Below are 23,061 nucleotides of genomic sequence, written 5' to 3' on the forward strand. Positions count from 1 at the left end.
CTTTAAGGTTTTTTTTAAAAACTTAATAGAAGATAAGGCAAGATTAGTTCCTCAGCAACAGTCGATGTAGGGCGCAAAGCACCCACCCTTCTGGAAGAGAAGGGACTATTACTTCTAGGAACCCCCCGCTCGACGCATTCTTTTATTCAACAAAAGAAGCTGAGAAATGTTACGAGAAACAGTTTAGTTTGTAATGATACAAATTTCAAACCAAGAGTGCCTGCTTTTATGGGAAGAACCAGTTTGTTGTTTTTTCATTCAAGTCTGTGCTTGTTTCTCACTGTTTTGTTTTGTTTTTTTTTTTTTTTTTTTTTTACAGCTAAGGGACTCTGTCATTCGATCCTTTGGTTAAAAGGTTAATTTGTTCGATATGAAAGCGAACTCGCAACAAATTTTCTAGATTAAGAAATCAGAACCGTTTTGGCATTAACGTTTAGGAGTAAATTTGCAGGCCTGCAGATCTATTTTTCGACCCTGCTATATTATTTCAAGCATCTAGATGCTAAGAACATGGTTCATATTACCGATAATTGTTAAAGACATTTCAAGTGCGATGACTTTCTGCATCCTAAAAGGCTAAATCCTCGTCTAGCATCTACGCACCCAAAACCGTTTTTTAAAGTATATTGCTTGATGGTATCTGAGATTTGCCTCACTTTGGTTTCTGTGATTTGAAATCAATATAAGTGGTTCATGAGATTGTCCACCATCAATCATTTTGATCATTCAGTGAAAAATTATGTTAAATAAAGATTCAAATGACAAAATTACTCTCAATATAATAAACAATAGGCCAAAATAATTTGACAAAAATTGAGGATATTTTGTTATTTTATCCTTATTTTGTTGAGATTTTTCAAGAAATGTCCAAAATGATTGACTGTGGACAAACTCATGAACCAATTCTATCGATTTCAAATCTCATGGACCAAAGTGAGCAGTTATGCAAATCTATGGACCATTTTAGTTAAAAAGCTTGTTGTTAATGAAATAAATGTATATAAATGTGCTCTCATTTATTGGAGACATTTTTCAGTCGGAAACATTGTCTGGTACACTTAGTCTTATAATATAATTGATCGATTTTTTTTTTCAAATTTCAAAGCAACACGGCCGGCACATTGAAAATCTCTCTATTTATTGCTTCATCCTTTCCTTGGTATTGTTAATAAAATAATGGATAAAAATGGTACTGAAACAAACTAGAAATATGGAGAGTACCCTGCTTTTGTAGGAAGAGAGAGTTTCTTTGTTTATTAGTGGAGTGCTTGCTCAAAGATCATCTCTACAAAGAAAAATAACTAAATACAAAATCATTTAGTCATTTAATTGTTCAATAAATATACATAATATTTTTTTTATACTTAAACATTGAAATTACGACAATATTAATTAAATGGTTTAACAATTTCTGGTTTGATTGATTTTTTACTGAGTTGATCTCTGAGGACTAGTCTAGAACAAAAAAACGATTTGGTCATTAAGCAACATTGCAAGATTGCAACTTGTTTGTACCATACTTGACCAATCCCGAAACTATTGAGCATCGGTCAACGTTATATCGTCAAGGACCCAGAAGAGTCTCCCTACAACCAGGAGGCAAATCACAGTGCGACACGTGTCGACATTAGAAGCCAATCATAGCGCGACAAGTGTCAACATCAGAAGCCAATCACAACACGACACGTGTCAATGTCAGAATGAAACTAGAAACTCTCTTATATAAATAGAGATCATTCTCTCACAATATTTCCTAATGTCATTTGTACTACATTATTCACTAGTACTCACTAAAGGAGAGTTTGAACCTATGTACTTGTGTAACCCTTCACAATTAATGAGAACTCCTCTACTCCGTGGATGTAGCCAATCTGGGTGAACCACGTACATCTTGTGTTTGCTTCCCTGTCCTTATCCATTTACTTACTTATCCACACTAGTGACCGGAGCAATCTAGCGAAGGTCACAAACTTAACACTTTCTGTTGTACCAAAGTCCTCACTGATTTTGTGCATCAACATTTGGCGCCGTCTGTGGGAAACGACACTTATTCCCACTCTCTTCAGCTTTGTCAAGCTGGTTTCCACCATTCGTACATTCTCTTTTGACCAGGCATCCCTCTCCAACATGGGGAGCAAAGGAAGCCACAGCACACAGAATGACACCCATCTTGCACCTAGTGCGAAGCAACGAAAGAAGGAAGGAAAAAGGGTTGCTCTTCAAGTTAAAGTCGATGAGCTAGAAGCTCAAAACAACAAAATAGCAATGAAGAATGAGGTCCTCCAGGAGCAGTATGAGAAGCTCTTTGAGACGCTTCACAAAACTATGCGTACTCAAACACGCGAGCTTGCTGCCCCTATAAACATCAACCATCATCTGGGTGCCCTCAACACGGAGGGTTATCTTCCTTCGACATGGGTATCCCTGATGAGGAGCGAGCTAATCATCAAAACATTGATCAACATGAGACTTCTCTCAACCCAGCTGCTTCGACCCAAAGCAGGAGAAGTGAAGGAAGACACCTCATTGTAGAAGGGTTGGAAGGATCGAAAGCCGTTTATCGTGACTGCCGAGACTTCCTAAAGCAACGTCGAGAGAATCCCCTCCACATATGCTCGAAGATCAATGACCCAAGGGTTTCTGAAAGACTCGGTCCCCTCCTACGACCCAGGCTAGCTGCCAATCTAGGGAAAGAACGACATGTTCTAGAGGAACATGAAGGTACAGTGGACTCTGAGGTATTCTGACAGACTTGCCCTAGAAGTCAGTACGGCGAGTCCAAGGAAAAATCACACGCTCTTGCTCAAAATTTCCTACTTCTAAGAGGTGATGGAGACTTACGAAAGAAAATCCTAGTGGTATATGACTCCACTCAAGACTCTCTTATCCTACAGCTCATTGATGAAGTAAACAAGTTGAAGGCCGAACGTCAGGTCGAGATACTTGATTGGAACCAACCCGGGCCTGGCCCTCTCACAAGGAGGATCCTTTACACCCCCATTCAAGTGAAGACAAAACAAAAGCTTGGTTTACAACTCTATACTGGAAGGGAAGGCCCAATTGAACACCTTAACCTCTTTGAGTCCACCATGGCATATCGGATGCACACCGACAAAGAGCAATGTCTTCTCTTCCCCTCTACCCTCTCTGGCGGAGCTCTAGGTATTGCCGTCTTCCACCTGAGACAGTAGACTCATTTGAGGAACTAAGGAAACTGTTTGTCTCTCAACATATCTTCCAGACTGATCGCTTGCATTCTGCAGATGACTTGTACACTATTCGCCAGAAGCCGGATGAGTCACTACGAGAGTATGCTGGTCGTTTCAGCCATGAGTATTCTCGCTGCGCTAAGGCAGATGATAAGACCGTCCTCAAGGCCTTCACGGCATGCCTACGTGATTGTTTTTTCAAGTACATGATCAATGCCAACACTTGAAAAACTTACACTGAGGTGATGGCACATGCTTACAACCGTGCCTCCGTTGAGGCAAGGACATATCAAGGGAAACCCCTCACAACCACCCCTTATCAGCAAGTAGGGAATGGAAGCCAGATCCAACCAAATGAGAAGACCTCGACCTTCCAAACGGCAGCGATGCCTCCCCCTGCCTTACTTAATACTTTGCCAAGTCAATAGACATATCAATCTCAAGGCAAAAGGAAAGATTTCCATCCTCACCAGTCTCATTTTAGTAAAAAGAGTAAGGGACACTACCGTGATAACCAAGGGTATTGCCATGATAATCCCCGACCCCAGGCAGTTAACACAGTGGGTCAAGCACGTGTCAGGACAGCCCCTACCCCGAGGTATGAGGCATACACACCTTTGAATGCCACATGCGTGGCCATTTACCCCAGCATAGCATACTTGATACCGAAGCCAAAGCCAAGGCACGCGGATTACAAGCCCACGAAGAACACGGGCACGTTTTGCTGCTACCACGAGCATAACGGCCATGATGGCGAGAAGTGTATCACCCTTCGTGATCATATTGAAGCTTTGGCACGTGAAGGAAAAATTGATCAATTCCTCCTTCACCCTCCAAGGGGTAACCGTAACCAACGCCAGGTGAATGTGATATATTCCATAAGTGGTGGCACACCCATATCTAAATCTTCCAACAGGGCCATGAAAAATAGTGAACGAGCTTTAAGGTCTGGCCACCAAGTGTTTCACGTGGAAGAAATCACGGGAGGTAAGTATCAAAAGCCTAACTAGGATCCAATATGTTTCTACCCTGAGGAAGAAAGAGGTATCATCTACCCTCACAACGACCCACTGATTGTGGAAGCTCACATAACCAACTTTGAAGTACGACGAATCCTGGTAGACATGGGGGCTTCGGTCAATATCATGTTTGCTGAAGCTTTCAGGGCACTTAATGTAGCTGAACACTTGCTCGATCGCTCGATTGCCCCTCTAATAAGCTTCTCCGGTGATATTGTGCAACCTTTGGGGAGCATACACTTACCTTTCACCATTGGTACATGCCCTTACACAGCTACCATTACCACTAACTTCCTAGTGGTTGATTGCCCAACGACATACAATGTCATCTTCGGACGCACATGCATCAATGATCTCAAGGCCATGGTGTCCACAAATATGTTGTTGATGAAATTTCCAACCCCCTATGGTAATGGTTACATCAGAGGAGATCAGCTTAGTACACGATCATGTTACAACACTTCGGTCAAGCAACAACACCTGCCTGTGCCCAAGGAAACCCTTTGTATAAATGACCAAGTCATAAATACTAGCCAGACGAAGCCAACTTGGATCTTCACGGTGGCAATAGTCAACCCGACGACCCTCGAGATGACTCTTTCACCCAGCAAGCACAACCCGCTGAAGAGTTGGAGAAGGTCTCTATCTCAAAAGATTATCCGGATCGCATGGTGAAGATTTGCACCACCTTGTCACCACCCATTCAGTTGTCATTGATCTCGTTTTTGCAAGAGAACACTGAGGTCTTTGCCTGGTCATACGAGGACATGCTACACATTTCTCCCGATATAATCTGTCATCGCTTAAGTATTGACCCCAAGACCAAGCTAGTGATACAAAAGCGAAGATCTTATGACGCTGAACGGTACAACGCAATGAAGGCAGAAGTTGAAAAACTCAAAGGCATAGGCTTCGTCCGCGAAGTCAATTATCCAACGTGGGTAGCAAATGTTGTTCTTGTTAAGAAGAATCCGACCAAGGAAAGTCTCATGCTCCAAAAGGTCTTGTGGAGAATTTGTGTCGACGACTTAAACAAAGGATGCCCGAAGGATAGCTTTCCTCTTCCTCTCATAGACAGACTTATAGACTCTACGGCAGGGTGTGAACTCCTAAGCTTCATGGATGCTTACTCAGGATACAACCAAATCCTCATGAACCCTCCGGACCAAGAACACACAGCCTTCACTACAGACAGGGGACTATATTGCTATAATGTCATGCCCTTCGGCCTAAAGAATGCAGGAGTGACTTATCAGAGACTGGTCAATTCAATGTTCGCCGAACAGATTGGGAAGAGCATGGAAGTTTACGTTGATAATATGCTAGTCAAGAGCAAACATGCTGACCAACACATCACCAACCTATCTGAAACTTTCACCATTCTGAAGAGGTATCGAATGAGGTTGAACCCTAACAAATGTGCCTTCGGCGTAGGCTCTGGAAAATTCTTAGGTTTCATGATAAGCCAACGAGGCATTGAGGCTAATCCCGAGAAGATCAAAGCAATCCTCGACATGAAGGAACCGGTAACTTCAAAAGACATCCAGAACCTTACTGGCAAGGTGGCAGCCTTAACTAGGTTCATCTCTAAGGCTATAGACAGATGTGCTCCTTTCTTCAAAGCACTTAAAAAAAGTAAGAAGTACTTTACATGGACTGATGAATGTGCTGAGGCATTCAAGAACCTCAAAGACTACATGAGTAAAGCCCATCTGCTCTCCAAACCTGAGGTTGGTGACACTTTCATTATCTAACTGTCGGTATCGGCTTCAACAGTAAGTTCCGTTCTCATTAGAAATGATGGTAATGTCGAACGACCTGTCTACTACGCTAGCAAGGCCTTACAAGATGCGGAGACACGATACTCCAACATTGAGAAATTGGCTCTAACATTGGTCATGTCTGCTAGAAAACTTCGCCCTTACTTCCAAGTACACTCCATCATCGTGCTTACTAATCATCCTCTTCGACAGATACTCCAAAGTCCTGACACTTTCGGGCGAATGATCAAATGGGCGATAACATTGGGTGAATTTGACATCTCTTACCAACCAAAGCCAGCTGAGAAGGGCCAAGTAGTGGCAGACTTTATTGACGACTTCACATATCTTGTTGACATTGTTTCTACGCCTAAAGAAGTGGTTTCATTACCCTCGGAAGCTCAGAAAATAGAACCAATAACCCCAGCATGGAGTCTATATGTTGATGGCTTGTCCAACCAACAGGGTTGTGGAGCAGGACTAATCCTTACGACCCCTGACAAAGTGGCGATGGAGTATGCTATTCGTTTCAAATTCAAAGCGTCGAACAATAAGGCCGAATATGAAGCCCTCTTAGCAGGCTTACGTTTGGCCAAACACCTTGGGGTTAAACGGATTGATATCTTCAGTGACTCCCAATTGGTGGTTAACCAGGTCACCAACAACTTTGACGCTAAGGATAGCTCCATGGCAGCCTATCTGGCATAAACACAATTGTTGCTCAAGCACTTCCACTACCAGATCATCCAAATTCCTCGAGCGGCAAACAGTCATGCAGATGCTTTGGCTCGCCTCGCCTCAGTGGCGGAAGACAAGATTAGGAGAAAAATTCAGGTCGAATTGTTGGCAGCACCAAGCACCATGGCTGCGGAAGTGTGCAACTTACAACAGGGGGATAATAGGATTACCCCGATTTATAGATTTCTTGCACATGGCATCCTTCCAAATGACAAAGTCCAAGCTAAGCAGATTCGATACAAGGCTACCCATTACTTGATCATTAATGACCAACTCTATAAGTGGGGTTTTAACCTACCATACCTAAGATGCCTTACGCCCACAGAGGCGGAAATTATCCTTCGGGAAATACATGAAGGAGTCTGCGGAGATCATGCTGGATCTCGATCCCTAGCACACAAGGCTTTTCGCCAAGGATATTACTGGCCAACACTCCACCAAGATGCCATCAGAATATCCCGCTCATGTGATAAGTGTCAACGTTACGCAACTATTCCTCACTCCCCTCCCGAGCCGCTCACTCCTATGATCAGCCCTTGGCCCTTCGCCCAATAGGGACTTGATTTGATCGGCCCAATGCCTGCAGGGAAGGGCAATGTTCGCTATGCAATCGTTGCAGTTGACTACTTCACAAAGTGGGCCGAAGTAGAACCCTTGGCAACCATTACTGAGGTAAAAATGGAAGAACATCCTTTGCGGATTCGGCATTCCCAATGCGATAGTCACTGACAACGGGCGACAGTTCGACAACAATAAGTTCAGGATGTTCTGCTCTAAGTTCAACATCAACTTATGTTTTGCCTCTCCACCTCACCTCATCCCCAGTCTAATGGACAAGTTGAAGCCATCAACAAAATAATCAAGTGAACTTTGAAAACCAGCTTGGACAAGGATAAAGGTTGTTGGCCAGAATTTGTATCCCAAGTTCTTTGGTCATACCGTACTTTGTATCAGACATCAATAGGAGAAACCCCATTTTCACTTGCCTTTGGTACAGAGGTAGTTATCCCAGTTGACCTTGAGCAAGCAACGTTCCGAGTCCAGAACTACGTGCAAAGCGAAAATGACAAACAACTTACCCTCAACTTAGATCTAGTCGAAGAACACAGAAACCAGGCTCACTTGAGGAATGTTGCCTACAAGAAGCGCATCTCCAACTACTATGACTCAAGGTTCAAACCTTGTTCTTTTAAAGTGGGGGACTGGGTATTGAAGAAAAGATTACTCTGAGACAAAGTCTCGAGTAAAGGAACACTTAGTCCAAACTGGGATGGACCGTTTGAAGTTGTTAGCATCAGTCGCCCTAGCTCCTACAAGCTTAGAAGCTCCGATAGCAAGACCTTTGGCCATTTATAGAACACCAATCACTTGAAGTACTATTACAAGTAAACTCACATTGTACAAGTGTTAAGCTTCAGCCATTCGGCATCTTATGTAACGAAGACTATTTAGCATGAATTTAATAAAGAGGTGATTTAGACAACTCGATCATAATCCTCTTACATTCCTAGCAATGAAACACTCGGGTTCAAAGCTTCAACATGAATGCTTCCAACATGAAACAAAGTTTAAGTATATGTCAACAAGACTATACAAATAAACGAACAGCTTCACAGTATATTCGTTCAATCATACATTCCAACACATTCATACATAAGCCAACTATGCTTTGAAAGGGTTCAACATATTTTATGTCATTCGACACTTGCTATAATGTGCCTAGACACCTTGCCCTTATTTTCACCAACCAGGTAATGACATGTGAAGAAGGAACTCATCTTTATGCCACCAACCAGGTGATGAAATGTACAACCCGTACTCTCCTTCATGCCACCAACCAGGTGATGACATGTACAACCCGTACTCTAATATCATTTGGCAACTTGCCACTCATGCCACCAACCAGGTGAAGAAAGAATTCATCTTTATACCACCAACCAGGTGATGAAATGTACAACCCGTACTCTAATATCATTTGGCAACTTGCCACTCATGCCACCAACCAGGTGAAGAATGAACTCATCTTCATGCCACCAACCAGGTGATGAAATGTACAACCGATACTCTCATTCATGCCACCAACCAGGTGATGAAATGTACAACCCGTACTCTAATATCATTTGGCAACTTGCCATTCATGCCACCAACCAGGGGAAGAAATAACTCACATTCGTACCACAACCAAGTGATGAAAGCAACTCACCATTCATTCCACCTACCAGAAGACAAATGGTACAACTTGTACATGTGAACTCCTAGCATTCACAAATAATCAGAAACCCTCAAGCTTGATAACTCAACTGGAGGAGCACTTATGGCCAACAAGAGTTATAGTCACTAACAAAGTCTTATTGCAAGCCAACAATAACTTTAATGCATGGCATATGAAGATCAAGCTATTCAGCCCTCTTGCATCTGCTTCAAACATTTCCCCTCTGTAACAATGCAAACACTACAACTCGTAGAAAGCTTCACACACTCTTGATAAAGACAGTGTGAAGCAAAACCAATTTATGGTGCTAACAAGAGTTTCATTAAAGGAGTTCAACCCCCACAATTCTCAAAAACTTCACACACTCTTGATTAAGACAGTGTGAAGCAAAACCAATTTATGGTGCCAACAAGAGCTTTATCAAAGGAGTTCAACCACAATTCTCAAAAGCTTCACACACTCTTGATTAAGACAGTGTGAAGCAAAACCAATTTATGGTGCCAACAAGAGCTTCATCAATGGAGGTCAACCACAATTCTCAAAAGCTTCACACACTCTTGATTAAGACAGTGTGAAGCAAAACCAATTTATGATGTCAACAAAGCTTCATCAATGAAGGGCAACTACAATTCTCAAACCTTAGAAGCAAATTCAATTTATATGGTTCATCCAAAACTTCGACTACTACAAGGTGTGGCATGCATCACAATCTCTTGCTCAACAGTGTGGAAGAAAAATTTGTATATGTTGTCTCTCCCACATTTTCAAATTTCTAGTTTCCAAAAAAAAAAAAAAAGGGAAATTCAACAAAGCTTCATCAATTGAGGACAACTACAAATTCTCAAAAGCTTCACACTATCTTGATCAAGATAGTGTGAAGCAAAATCAATTCATGGTACAAAAAAAAAAGCTTCAACTTCAAAGCTTCAACACAAAAGCTTCACCAACAAAAGCTTCATCAATGGAGGACAACTACAAATTTTCAAAAGCTTCACACTATCTTGATCAAGATAGTGTGAAGCAAAATCAATTCATGGTACCTAACAAAAGCTTCAACTCCAAAGATTCACCTACAAAACTTCAACACAAAAGCTCCACCTACAAAAGCTTCACACTATCTTGATCAAGATAGTGTGAAGCAAAATCAATTCATGGTGTCCAACAAAGCTTGACCCACAAAAGCTTGACCTATAAAAGCTTGACCCACAAAAGCTTGACCTACAAAAGCTTGACCCACAAAAGCTTGACCTACAAAAGCTTGACCCACAAAAGCTTGACCTACAAAACTTCAACACAAAAGCTTCACACTATCTTGATCAAGATAGTGTGAAGCAAAATCAATTCATGGTGCCCAATAAAGCTTCAACCTCAAAGCTTCACCTATAAAGCTTCAACACCAAAGCTTCACCTACAAAGCTTTAAAATATATATATATTTTTTTTTTGGAAATTCGAAAATTAAAAAATTCAGAAATTTGTAAATTCAAAAATTCAGAAATTCAAAAATTCGAAAATTCCAAAAGAACAAAAAAATCGAAAAAAAAAATTTCGAAAAAAAAATTGCATAGGTCTCCTCTTCTTTGGGCCTAACAACTTTCATAACAAATATATATGAAGAAGGAGTTTTGGGCTACCACTTAGAAAGGAAATGCCTCATTCGTTAACTCCATTGACCGCAGACTTGGGGGACTCCTACCATATGCTACTGCACCTTGATACTCGGAAGTCTCACGACCACTCAGTGACTTGGATTTTTCAAGTCTCCAAACGAGAAGTTTTCCTCACTCGGGAAATTAAGGGAGCACTACCTCAACCTACATGCTTCACTCACAAAGCTTCAACATACAAGCTTCAACAAAAGGAAAAATTCAAAGAACTTAGTGAAGAAGGCCTTGGTGTATTTAACACAATACGTTGAAATGAAGCAAAGCTTGTTTATTGATATCTCCGATAAGTTACAAATATGTACATATACATGAATCAAAATAAACAAATAAGAGGGAGCCTTCACAAAGGTTGCTCAGGAGCAGTCTCAGCAGTAGGCAGAGCCCCAGAAAAAGGAGGCACCATAAGGTGATTATTCGGAGCCTCAGTACTAGGCAGAACCCCAGAAGGAGGAGGCACCGAAGGTTGATCATTTGGAACTTCATTATGTGGTATAGCCCCAGAAGACGAAGGCAATAAATGCCTTTGGAACAAACCCACAAACCTCTGATGATCAAGTAAAATCTAACCATCAGATTCCTGCAGCTGGTCGAGCTTCCTCTTCATGTTTGTAGCATAGTCATGTGCGAGCCTGTGCAACTGTTTATTCTCATGCTTGAGCCATTTGATCTCCTGTTTGAGACTTATCACTTCAGCCGCCCATGATTCAACTTGGCGGGTTCGAGCAAATAGGCGTTGGGCCATATTAGACACAAAACCTGCACATTGAACACTGAGAGCCAGAGAATCCTTAACAGCCAACTCATCAGACTGTTTGGAAAGTAGTATATTATCTTTGGGAGTGAGAATGTTCCTGGCCACCACCGCAGCGGCCATATCATTCTTCATCACATAGTCCCCAATGGTAAGAGGACCAGTAGGAGATAAGAAGGATGGGTGCCATATGTTGTCTTGAGAAGACATTGCTGCCACTTCACCAAAGTTCAAGTGAAAACGACGGTCGGATGGGCCAGACATTCTCAGAAATGATGAAGGAGAAATAAGGTGCAATAAATCTCTGAAGTAAGGGGAAAATTCCTATAAGTAATAACTCTCTGAATGTACTTCTTGCACACAATTGGTGCCCTTATAAAAGAAAGGGCAACATGGCCGTTGGTTCAAAAATCGAAGAGGCACCACTCTCCGGATTTCGAAGAGGCACCACTTTCCACACGCAATATTAGCTCCTCGGGTACCACAGATAACTTTGCCAAAGATCTCTGAAAAAGTTTAGACATATAAATTTTGAAGATCCAGCTACTCTACTATTACCCACAAGGGTAAAGGAACAGCACCACTGCTTGATAACTAGAAAGTCCCAATGTGTGTCAACCTTCGTGCTCCGTGGCAAGGCAGACTGGCAAAAATGCCTAACCATTACTCACATTCGAGAAAACACTCCAAACAAGATTGCTTGCTCAAAAATCGAAGAGGCACCACTCTCCGAATCTCGAGAGCCAGACTCCTAACAGGACTACTTTCTCAAAAATCGAAGAGACACTGCTATCCGAATCTCAAGAGTTAGACTCCCAACATGATTACTTTCTCAAAAATTGAAGAGGCACCGTTCTCTGAATCTCGAGAGCCAGATCCCCGACAGGATTGCTTGTTCAAAAACCGAAGAGGCACCGCTCTCCGAACTTCGAGAGCCAGATTTCCTTGGATAAAGCTTGTCTGCAATCTTCACACGCAACATCAGCTTTCCAAATACCACAGACCACTTTTTCAAAGTGCTCTGACAAAGTTAAAACATGTGAAGCTTGCAGCTCCCACTACATTGCTATGACCAAGAAGGGTAAGGAATAACATTATTACTTGCTCAAAAAACGAAGAGGCACCGCCCTCCGAATCTCGAGAGCCAGACTCCCAATAGGATTACTTTCTCAAAAATCGAAGAGGAACCACTCTCTGAATCTCAAGAGCCAGACTCCCAATAGGATTGCTTTCTCAAAAATCGAAGAGGCACCGCTCTCCGAATCTCGAGAGCCAGATCCCCGACAGGATTACTTGTTCGAAAATCGAAGAGGCATCGCTCTCCGAACTTCGAGAGCCAGATTTCCTTGGATAAAGCTTGTCTGCAATCTTCACATGCAACATCAGCTTTCCAGATACCACATACCACTTTTTCAAAGTGCTCTGACAAAGTTAAAACACGTGAAGCTTGCAGCTCCCATTACATTGCTACGACCAAGAAGGGTAAATGAATAACATTACTACTTGTTGTTAGGGAGATTCCTATATATGTCGACCTCCATCCTCCACGGATAGGCAGACCTGCAAAAATGCTCAACCCTTCCTCATATCTGAGAGGGCACTCCCAACGAAGCGTCTCGAAATACTCAGCTTTCTTCCCCCCAATAATACCTATGCAAACCAGCCACACCAGAGCAAGAGTATCTCATATCATCAGGGTCAAAAGCAAGAGTATCCCATATCATGGTTTTTCCCTATCTTTTCCTTTGCCCTTGTTCTTACCTACAAGACAAGGAAAAAGAGAGCAATCAGTCAGCACTTGGAATCAAGCTTCCAATCAAGAACTGACTGCCTGGAACCCCTTGCCTGATTACTTACCTGACATTGCTCTCGAGTACTCGTCTTCAACATCTTATGCTTCCAGAAAAGATACCACATCTGCCTGAGGAACAGATAGGGCAAGTAAGAAGGATACAAGGAAGCATGTGGAGACAAGCGCAACAGAACACATGCAGATTCATCTATTACTTCGTCAACAACAAAAGTATCCCATATCATCAAGGTCGAACGCACTCTTGATTTGATGGACTTGTTTTGACCCTCAAATTCTTGAGTCGGCTTTATACTCTGGAGGAAACCAGAAAACCCTCCAACCCAGTTCAAGAATAAGCCTGCGGAAAGTTACTTCTTCAAAAGTAAAAGTATCTCATATCATCTCTTCTCCATTTGCTTCTCCTTATCCTTGTTGCTGTTTACGACACAAGAAGAAGGAGAACAATCAACCAGAAGCCGAAGCCGAACCTCCGATCCAGGTTGCTTGCTTGGAAGTCTGATTGCTTACCTTGTCTGTTACCTCTTTTGGCAAATCTCCTAGCCTGGCGACTTGGGGGACTCCTACTATAGGGTTTTGTATCACACTTAACCAAGCCCAAAACTACAAGTTTCAAGTGAAATTGATACATTACCTTGTGCATCTTCATCGGTTAAAGATACCACCCCTGGATGGAGGGAAAGTACTTCAAGAGAAGATGCCACATCTACGTATGAGACAGATAAGGTAAGTGAAAATGATACCACACTTTGGTACTTAGAAGTTTCGTGATTACTTAATGGCTTGGATCTTACAAGTCCCCAACCAAGGAGCTTCCCTCACTTGGGAACTTAGGGGAGCACTGTTTGTACCATACTTGACCAATCCCGAAACTACTGAGCACCGGTCAACGTTATACCGTCAAGGACCCAGAAGAGTCTCCTTACAAGCAGGAGGCCAATCATAGCGCGACACGTGTCGACATCAGAAGCCAATCATAGCGCGACACGTGTCAAAATCAGAAGCCAATCACAACACGACACGTGTCAATGTCAGAATGAAACTAGAAACTCTCTTCTATAAATAGAGATCATTCTCTCACAATATTTCCTAATGTTATTTGTACTACGTCATTCACTAGTACTCACTAAAGGAGAGCTTGAACCTGTGTACTTGTGTAACCCTTCACAATTAATGAGAACTCCTCTACTCCGTGGACGTAGCCAATCTGGGTGCATCAACACAACTATTTAAGTATCCACGGCGGAACTTGTTCCACTTTTCAATTGGTTACTCGATCTGGACTGAATTATTTGAATTAAATTAGACTACTATTAAGTTGTGTTTCTTAACTCTAAACGTTGGAACTAATTTAATATATTGGACAATATTTCAACCTATCGTGTCTTTCAAGTCTCATCCAGATGAGTGAGACTGTACAAACTTCGACTCAACGCATGTATTTTTCCGAAATCAAACAATTGTTTCTGAGATCTCTATAATGTACAGATTGTCATTTTTCAAAAAGTAATAACATCATATAATACATGGAAAGATTTATTGCAGCATCAAGTACAAAGATTCACAAGATCAGAGAAGAATTTTGGAGAACAAAAAGAAAAAAAAAATATGAACACATACAATGCTTTTTTGACCTAATCCTTGCCTATAACAAGACCCCGGTTACCTTAGTTACCAGTCCAAAAATCAACAGAAACAGTGGACGCTGTCACGTTCATCTTCAACTACGGTTCACTAAAACCCTGTGCTTTTCGCTTTAGTGTCTAGAGGTTAAAATACATGACAAGAAGTTAGAAACTTAGCCACATTTTTCTGTAAACAAAAACAAAAATTGTATACGCATGCCTACTTCTTTCCGTCTTATAGATCGATAGTCGATACTTTCTTAGTTAGAGCAACAAGTTCTCTTGTTCATGTCGCTGGAAATATTTGCAACATTGATGGTAGTTCCTTGAGGAAGTCCAGTAGAAACTGCCTCCTGTGCTGCTAGTGCCTTCTTGCTTATTATGTGGTAAATGTCCAACAAAATGGTCTGAAACGCATTCTCAACATTGAAGGCCTCCAATGCTGAAGTTTCAAGGAACGAGAGACCTTCCTTCTCAGCCAAGATTTGAGCATCATCTGCCGGAACCGCTCTCAGGTGATTCAAGTCAGATTTGTTCCCGGCCATCATTATGACAATGTTAGAGTCTGCATGGTCTCTTAGTTCGCGGAGCCACCTCTGCGCATTGTCAAATGTTTGCCTCTTGGTTATGTCATACACCAATAAGGCACCAACAGCCCCTCTGTAGTAAGCACTCGTAATGGCTCGGTACCTCTCTTGACCTGCCGTGTCCCATATTTGTGCTTTCACTGTCTTCCCCTCTACCTGCATCAGAATAAAAGGATATATCTTGACGTAGAAGCAAGCAACTATTCCTTAAACTTAGATGACTAAAAAATCAAAACCAAGTGATGAATCGCTTCGATTTTAACAGCTGTTTGTCAGTAAAAGACGCGTCGTTTAGACATGTGAGATTGAGAAGGGTTTTTTTAGTATAAAAAATGATAATCCCATTCTGAAGTTCTCTACTATACATAACAAGAGAAGCCCTACAAGCCCTGCACAGAACCCTGCCACTAAACAATTCAATTACATCTGAAATCGGCTACAATGGTATTGTAACACGGCAGGGTTGGGTAAATTTTAGATCCAACCGTTACCAAACAATATTCTGCAGAATGGTAGTTTGGTACTATACCTTAAACTGTATAAGTAAAGTTATATAATAACTTCTCATCCTTAGAGCTTCACAGGCTATAAACAAATAGTTAAAGTTGATATGCACGAAGGCTTACTAAAACTCAATCCATTGTTTTGGTAAGAAGAACCGCAACGATATGGTTACCAGACGGGCGCTAAAGTTTTTGTACTTCATAAAACTTTGCCTAAAGAGATCGAAATAAACTATCAGAAGACAATTATAATGATTTCCCACAATTCTATAAATGATAATTTATTGCTTCACCATTGTTTCAATTCAAATAAAAATTAAAGAACAGAACAATATAAAACCAGGAAAATTGCAAATGATCAATATTTTCCAAAAAAAAAAAACCAACCTGCAATGTCCTAGTTGCAAATTCAACTCCAATGGTGGACTTAGACTCCAAACAAAACTCATTCCTCGTAAACCTCGAAAGAATGTTCGATTTTCCGACACCCGAATCTCCAATCAATACAATCTTGAAGAGGTAATCATATTCGTGATCCACCTTATACGCCATACGTTCTACTCCTCACACACACACACACACACACCACCCCACACCTGGCCAGATCCAAAATTCAACAAACAAAAAGCCATTAGCAATCACAATACCAAACAAATTAACCCATTCTCTCAGAAAGCAGTTTCATTTACCTACGTTTTCTTTCCAATGTGATTTTCCCGAGAAACAAACGGAAAGTGGGTAATCATAAAACAATGGCGCGCAGAATGGTGATCAACACGATAGAAGATTTTTTGAACGTTAAGTTTTGTTGGGAATGTGTTTGCATTGAAGTTTTTGGAACCAGAGAAGAAGAAAAACAGAAACAACGGATGAAAATGCACTTAAAACGGCCTTTCACGTGGGAAACGACGCACGGAATTCGGAGAGTCTAAAGTAAACGAACCCTTCACACGACATGCCGCATAAAATTTAAGCCTGTTCTCAATGTGGGCTTGTTGACCGAAAAAAGGCTATAAATGTGGGCTTAGGGCATATTTATGGCCCACTGAAAAACTCCAATAGGGTTTCTTATTTCTCTTCTAATAAAAACAAGAGTAGTTTTATTTAGACCCAGAATATGTCTTTCTACACCCATTAACAAAAAATATTCTTTATAATTCCCATTTTACCCTTATACGAAATAATCTTTCTACACCCATTTTCAGCCTAACGGCTGAAACCCATCCCCAACCTGACATCGCACCACCACCCAAACCACCACCACTTGCCTCCCTCTCAATTTTAGCTTTGCCGCCTTCTCCCGCTAACAAAAGTTACGTCGGACTTGATCCCAGCGCATACACATTTGATTATGTCTTTAACTTACTTTCTCCGATAGCTAGTCGTTCACGGCGTTTGCCAACAACGACGCTTAGTTCCACCTCGTTAGCAGCAACCCCCATCGTCATGACGAAGAACTTAAGGCCAAAAGCACCAGGTCGAGGTCTGATCCTTTCGATCATTAGGATTCAAATCTGAGACGAAAATTGAGAAACAAGAGAGAAGGAAGAGGAAGAAGTGAAAAAGGAGGAGAAACGATGGCGCTGATGGTAGATTCGACGACGATGGGAGGAGAGTCGCCGGAAATAGTGTTGTTGTCGCGGGGGGGGGGGGGTTGGTTAGGTTTTGTTTTCTTTCTTTTTCATTTTTTTCCTTTTAGTTTTTCTAAGGGTAAAATTGAGAGTTTAGGTGCAAAAATATTAAAGTTGGGTGTGAAAAGAGAATAGCTGGGTCCAAATAAAAACTCCCAATAATCACACATACAAATTATTTATTTCTTTTTAAACACTCATCTTTGAATTTATCGCATTGTTTTTTTTTTTAACAAACGATAAATCAAACCTAAGGGGGTGGAAGAGTGGGTTAGATCTCACAATAGGCTAGCAATAATATGATTCAAATTTGCATTTGGTGATAATCAAATTTAAGACCTCTCGATCACTTACAAGTGAAGACAAATATTTATTACATTGTTTAAAATAGATTTTATCTAATCTAATGACCAAAAATTAAAAAAAAAATAGTGCAATTATCGTTTCCCTTGAAGAAGCTTAGCAATGCTTCATGAACTCTCACCATATTTTCAATTATTGTTACAAACTTACAAGTACATATTATTTTTAAACGTTTTAAACTACATTTATCTTGTTTTATGTCAATTAAACGAATTTACAAAATTAATTTGGAGGAGTAAATAGTCATGTTAAAAATCATTGTTAGAACTCATAACCGCTTTGAAAGTTCAAAGGATAAATCGAGATAAAGATTTGGGTGTTTGGATACAGAAGTAACAAATGACTAAAATAAAGTTTAAAGAACCGACGTTCTAAAATAAAGTTTAAAGATTTGGGTGCCCTCAAGCTATGGCGATATGTTCGCTAGTCCATTGGGATTACATTCTATGCAACAAGGGGATATTGGGTTACAAGATTGGGTGGCGCGAGTGGCTTCCATTATGTCCAGGGAGTGCTTTGACTTAGTGCTTATGTTGCTATGGAACATTTAGAAAGCTCGTAATGAGCTATTATGGAAGGGCTCGGTTTTACCACCATAGGACATCCAAATTCAAGCACATACTTGGTTGATGAAATTTAAAAAGTGGAACGCGGTGCAAACGAAGACTAAGCTTGCCGAGGTACAGAAATGGTGGAAGCCGGAGGAAGGGTGGATTAAGTGCAATTTTGATGGGGCATGGGATGAGCAGAACAAAAGGGGAGGAGTAGGAATAATTATAAGAGATGCAGCCGGGGAATTTATTGCTGCCATGGCGTTAAAGCTGGAGGAGATTACTTTGGCTTTAATGGCTGAAATTGCAGCGGCTCGTGAGGTTGCACTGCTTCTTCAACGATGGAATAGTCAGAAAGTGATATTGGAGGGTGATACTTTGCTGGTGATCATTGCTGCTGTTCAGAATAACTTGGATGTTAATGATGGAAATTTTGGTCATATATTAACTGATATACGGAGGCTGTTACAACCTGTTCAGCAGTGGAAGGCCAATTTTGTGCGACGTGATGCCAATGCAGTGACTTACAGGTTAGCTCGGCGTGGTCTCACTTTGGCACAGCCAGTTTCTTGGTTTGAGAACCTTCCTATGTAATTTTTTATCTTATTTTGGAGGATAGTTTCAATTCTTAATTTAGTTTGGTACGGAACACTCATTTTCCTTTCTTTTGGGTTACTCCTCGGGGAAAGTTTTTATTGAGGCCCATTCTTAGCACCATTTCCCTTTGATTGTAAATTGTTCCCTTATGAAATGAATATCGTATTTGATTTAAAAAAAATATTAATAATAATAATTGATCCACATATGAGGTGAGTAAAATTAGGATACTAATTGGTTCACGGATTATTTCGTTTTAGACCAAAATTCAAACATGATAAGTTTAGCAAAGGAGTATTGCTGGGTAGACCAAAATTTAGACTAAATTTGCAAACCACATAACGTGTCATGCGTGGAGCCTAAAATAATCTCAAAAATTCTAGAGGCGACACGTGGATTTTTACTTGAGAAAGACAAGATTGCCCTCAATAAATGGGCAGGCTCCTTAGATACTCCCACGCACAGTTCACACCCCTAAAGGCCCCTGAAGGTCTCAGCAGCTGAATACGACTGCCCACAGCTCACCATGGAAGAAAAATCGATAATATCGGCGAAATATCGCCAATATTATCATTTTATTGGAGATCCGATATTTTTTTAACTATCCAAAATTTTCGTCAAAATATCGGGATATTATCGATAATATCAATAATATCGCGATATTTTCAAAATTATCGATAATATTGCCACATAATACTAAAAAATACTTAAATATGTTGAGAAAACTCAACACATACTTCACTTGATCATAGCCCAAAGGGCGAACAAGATATGGCTTACTGAGCAGGGGAATGTGGGTTTTATAGGACAAATTGCGAGGGCAGTGAGCAAGCATGGGCGATGTGGGACTCTCCCAATAGGAGAAAATCAGAATTTCGGCCGAAAATTTACACCCACTTTAAACGGCCATAACTTTGTCAAAACTCAACGAAATCAAGCAAGACAAAAACAAAAGTTGTAGCCCTTGAAGAGACGAAGAGAATGGTACCTTACACGACTTCTGAATCGTCGTGGTTTGGCCGGAAAATGCCTCGAAAGTCACTGAGATCGCCGGAAACTGGGTAAGATTCAAATGAGTATAACTTTTGTAATACTCAACGAAATTGAGTGAAACAAAAAGGAAAGTTGTACTACTCGACGAGACGAAGAGATTGATGCCTTGCACGCCGGCCAAATCGCCGTGGTTTGGCCGGAAATGGCCTCGAAAGCCACTGAGGTCGCCGGAAATTGGGTAAGATTCAAATGAGTATAACTTTTTCAATACGCAATGAAATTGAGTGAAACAAAAAGAAAAGTTGTAGCCCTCAAAGAGACGAAGAGAATGGTACCTCACACGACATCTGACTCTTTGTGGTTTGGCCGGAAAGTGCCTCGAAAGCCACTGAGGTCGCCGGAAACTGGGTAAGATTCAAATTAGTATAACTTTTTCAATACTCAACGAAATTGAGTGAAACAAAAAGGAAAGTTGTACTACTCGACGAGACGAAGAGATTGATACCTTGCACGCCGGCCAAAATTCAATTGACACACTCCTGGCTTCCAAAATTCAATTCTTTTACTTTATATAAACTTGAAAAAACATAATCGGCATCCAAATTAAAGTTTAGTCTTATTCTTATGTGTAAGAAATTTAAAGTGCAAATTCGGCACATTATTCTTCATCATTTTATTCACTTCCCTTTTTTTTTTTAATATCCTAAATAAAACCTCCAAATATTGTACTAATTAATTATATATAAATTATTATGGTGTGTTTAAACTTCTTTCATTAATTACTACATATTTTCTACACTCACAATGTTTGCCAGCTCGCTATATAATCAACTTAAATAAGTTAAATTCATCATGCAATGCATTTCCTTCCAATTTTTTGTGATAAACTAATAGATAATTGACTAAATAAACATCCTACAAAGTTTCATTAAAAATTTCCAAGTTTTTCTTACAATTTCCGTGGTTTCCATGTAATTTTTATCGATATCGATATTATCCCGATATTTCCATCGATATTTCCGTGTTTTCGGACTACCGATATTTCCGATATTACCGATATTTTCTTCCTTGCAGCTCACCTGTCATTGGTAAGGAAAAGTCAAATTAAAGATAAGGATTAATTATCCAAATCCTATCTTTAATACATTCCCAATTGAAGATTGACTTCAATCAAGTAAGTAATCCCAATTTAAATAGATTAGGGATAATTACTCCATTATCTCAAAATATTATTTCATATTTTATATTTTGAGAATATTTATCCATAAACCTTGGCCAATAGGATGCCGCGATGTGAAGGGTAAAACCCTAACACTATGGCCGACCCTCCCCCTATATATACCCCATATTCTACCAAATTTCAGAAGCTTTTACTACCCTAAAAAAGCCCTAAACACTTTACTCTCTCAGAGAAACTGACTTAGGCATCGGAGATCCATTGGCCTAAACACCCCACCTCGTGGGCGCATGAGGTTTAGGTCTTTGATCAAATGTGTTGATTGTTTTGCAGGTGCATTTTCGTCAAGACTGAAGATAGCAGAAATTTGTATCGACAAATTGGTGCTTTCATTGAGAGTTGATTCAAATACTCGAAGAAGCCTCTTGCGTTTGTTTCTTGAATTTTCTGTTACATTGAATTTCTCACACGTCATATCAATTAATTTTTCCTAGAAAAGTTTCTTGATCAATCCCTGGAGAAAGGATATAATGGTAGGAAATTCGGAAACCACAACAAACAGAACCTCATATGTACAAGGGTTTGGACCAGAGAGTAGAGATGAGGACATAACCCCACAAGACGATCTTTAAGGCTCAACATGACGGCGAGAGGAGACCCACCGCCGCGGCCACCACCTTGTAGCCTACGGCGAGGACCACCGCAGCAGTAACAGCCCACTGCATTACGTAGGAACCTATGACCCAAGGTAAAAGGCCCACGACGTGGCAGCTACCACAGCAGGCCCAGGGCAAGAATCTTAGCCCACTGCAGCAGCCCTAGCTGCCATCTAACGAGCCCAGGCGCTCCAGGCCCAAACCTACAGGGACCCAGCAAGAGTAACCCAAGCCCAGCTCGTTGCCAACTGAGCCCAACCCATTACCAGGCGAGCCCAAGCCCGCGAGGAGGTAGCGTCGGCCTAGCGAGCATCATATGCCCAAGGCCAGCAGCCATACGAGCGAGCCCAGCGCTCTCATACGCACGACCTGACCACCTAGTCGAGTTTGCCTGCCCCGTAACCTGTCCGCTCTGATAATCTGGCCCGCAGCCTAATCAAATCTGAGGCTATCTTTGGCGACCCAGATTTAGACCACTGGTCACACGATCAACATAGGGTTATTTTCACCCAACTTTTCTGCAGGAATGCTCACTTTGGGCTCAAGCTTTGTACTTGCAATCCACTACACTTTCACCACACATGGAGGCACCCATTATCCTGACTCTTCCAATCCAAATGGTGAGCACTACCTACCCCAGCAGGTTGCCAATTTGACGAGCGCCCTTGCGCAGTAGACCATCTTGGTGAACCAGCTTTTTGAGCATATTGAGACGCAGTGCGCCCCCGACGAGGTGTCTCGAAGTAGGACAAGGGCAGAAGAACGTGACTCATTCCAGCAACATCCTGGCAAAGAGCTGCTTAGCCTACCACGAACTGTGCGTTCGGGTAGCATGCACTTTCATTTGGGCCCTCGAGAAAACGTCTTCTCCCACCTAGATGCGCAGAGAATCATTCATTCCCGACGTGGCTCACGAGCCAATGTGTATTCGAGGTTAGGTTCACACTGCGACAAACACTGAGGACATTCTAGGTGAAGCGTCTACACGAGACTAGGCCCACAAGGAGATCCTCCTGCGAGGCACTAGAGTAGGCAACCACATGGCGGACCGAGGAGAGCACTAGAGCAGTCCAGCTTAAGCTCCATTGGTAGCCTCGCCAAGTGCGACGACAAGGAGTACAGAATGAACCACGTGCACCGCGATTGCGGCACAGATGAGCAGGACATGCCGAAAAGCAATATGGACCAGTAGGTGGGCAGCTGGAGGCTCCGC

The 23,061-nt window shown here is 41.4% G+C and overlaps 1 protein-coding gene across 2 annotated transcripts; it reads right to left on the reverse strand.

The window, feature by feature from the left end:
• Positions 1-14,675: 14,675 nt before the first annotated feature.
• On the reverse strand, positions 14,676-16,718 carry LOC126631297 (ras-related protein Rab2BV-like). Of its 2 annotated transcripts, none has more exons than XM_050301474.1 (3): positions 16,574-16,718; positions 16,268-16,476; positions 14,676-15,533 (listed from the first exon to the last, which is right to left on the reverse strand). In XM_050301474.1, exons 2-3 carry the CDS (start codon positions 16,430-16,432, stop codon positions 15,051-15,053), a joined length of 648 nt encoding a protein of 215 aa, XP_050157431.1. In that variant the 5' UTR covers positions 16,433-16,476; positions 16,574-16,718; the 3' UTR covers positions 14,676-15,050. The 2 variants fall into 2 exon arrangements, with proteins under 2 accessions (XP_050157431.1, XP_050157435.1); XM_050301478.1 differs by having other exon boundaries at positions 16,570-16,718.
• Between the last annotated feature and the right edge of the window lie 6,343 nt (positions 16,719-23,061).

The sequence above is a fragment of the Malus sylvestris genome, chromosome 1, assembly GCF_916048215.2.
Source record: "Malus sylvestris chromosome 1, drMalSylv7.2, whole genome shotgun sequence".
NCBI lineage: Eukaryota > Viridiplantae > Streptophyta > Magnoliopsida > Rosales > Rosaceae > Malus > Malus sylvestris.

Excerpts from the sequence above, each read along its gene's own strand:
- LOC126631297 (XM_050301474.1), bottom strand. The coding sequence starts at position 16,432 with ATGGCGTATAAGGTGGATCACGAATATGATTACCTCTTCAAGATTGTA. Across the intron at positions 15,534-16,267 it reads TTGCAACTAGGACATTGCAG|GTAGAGGGGAAGACAGTGAA; the intron begins GTTGGTTTTTTT and ends ATTCTGATGCAG.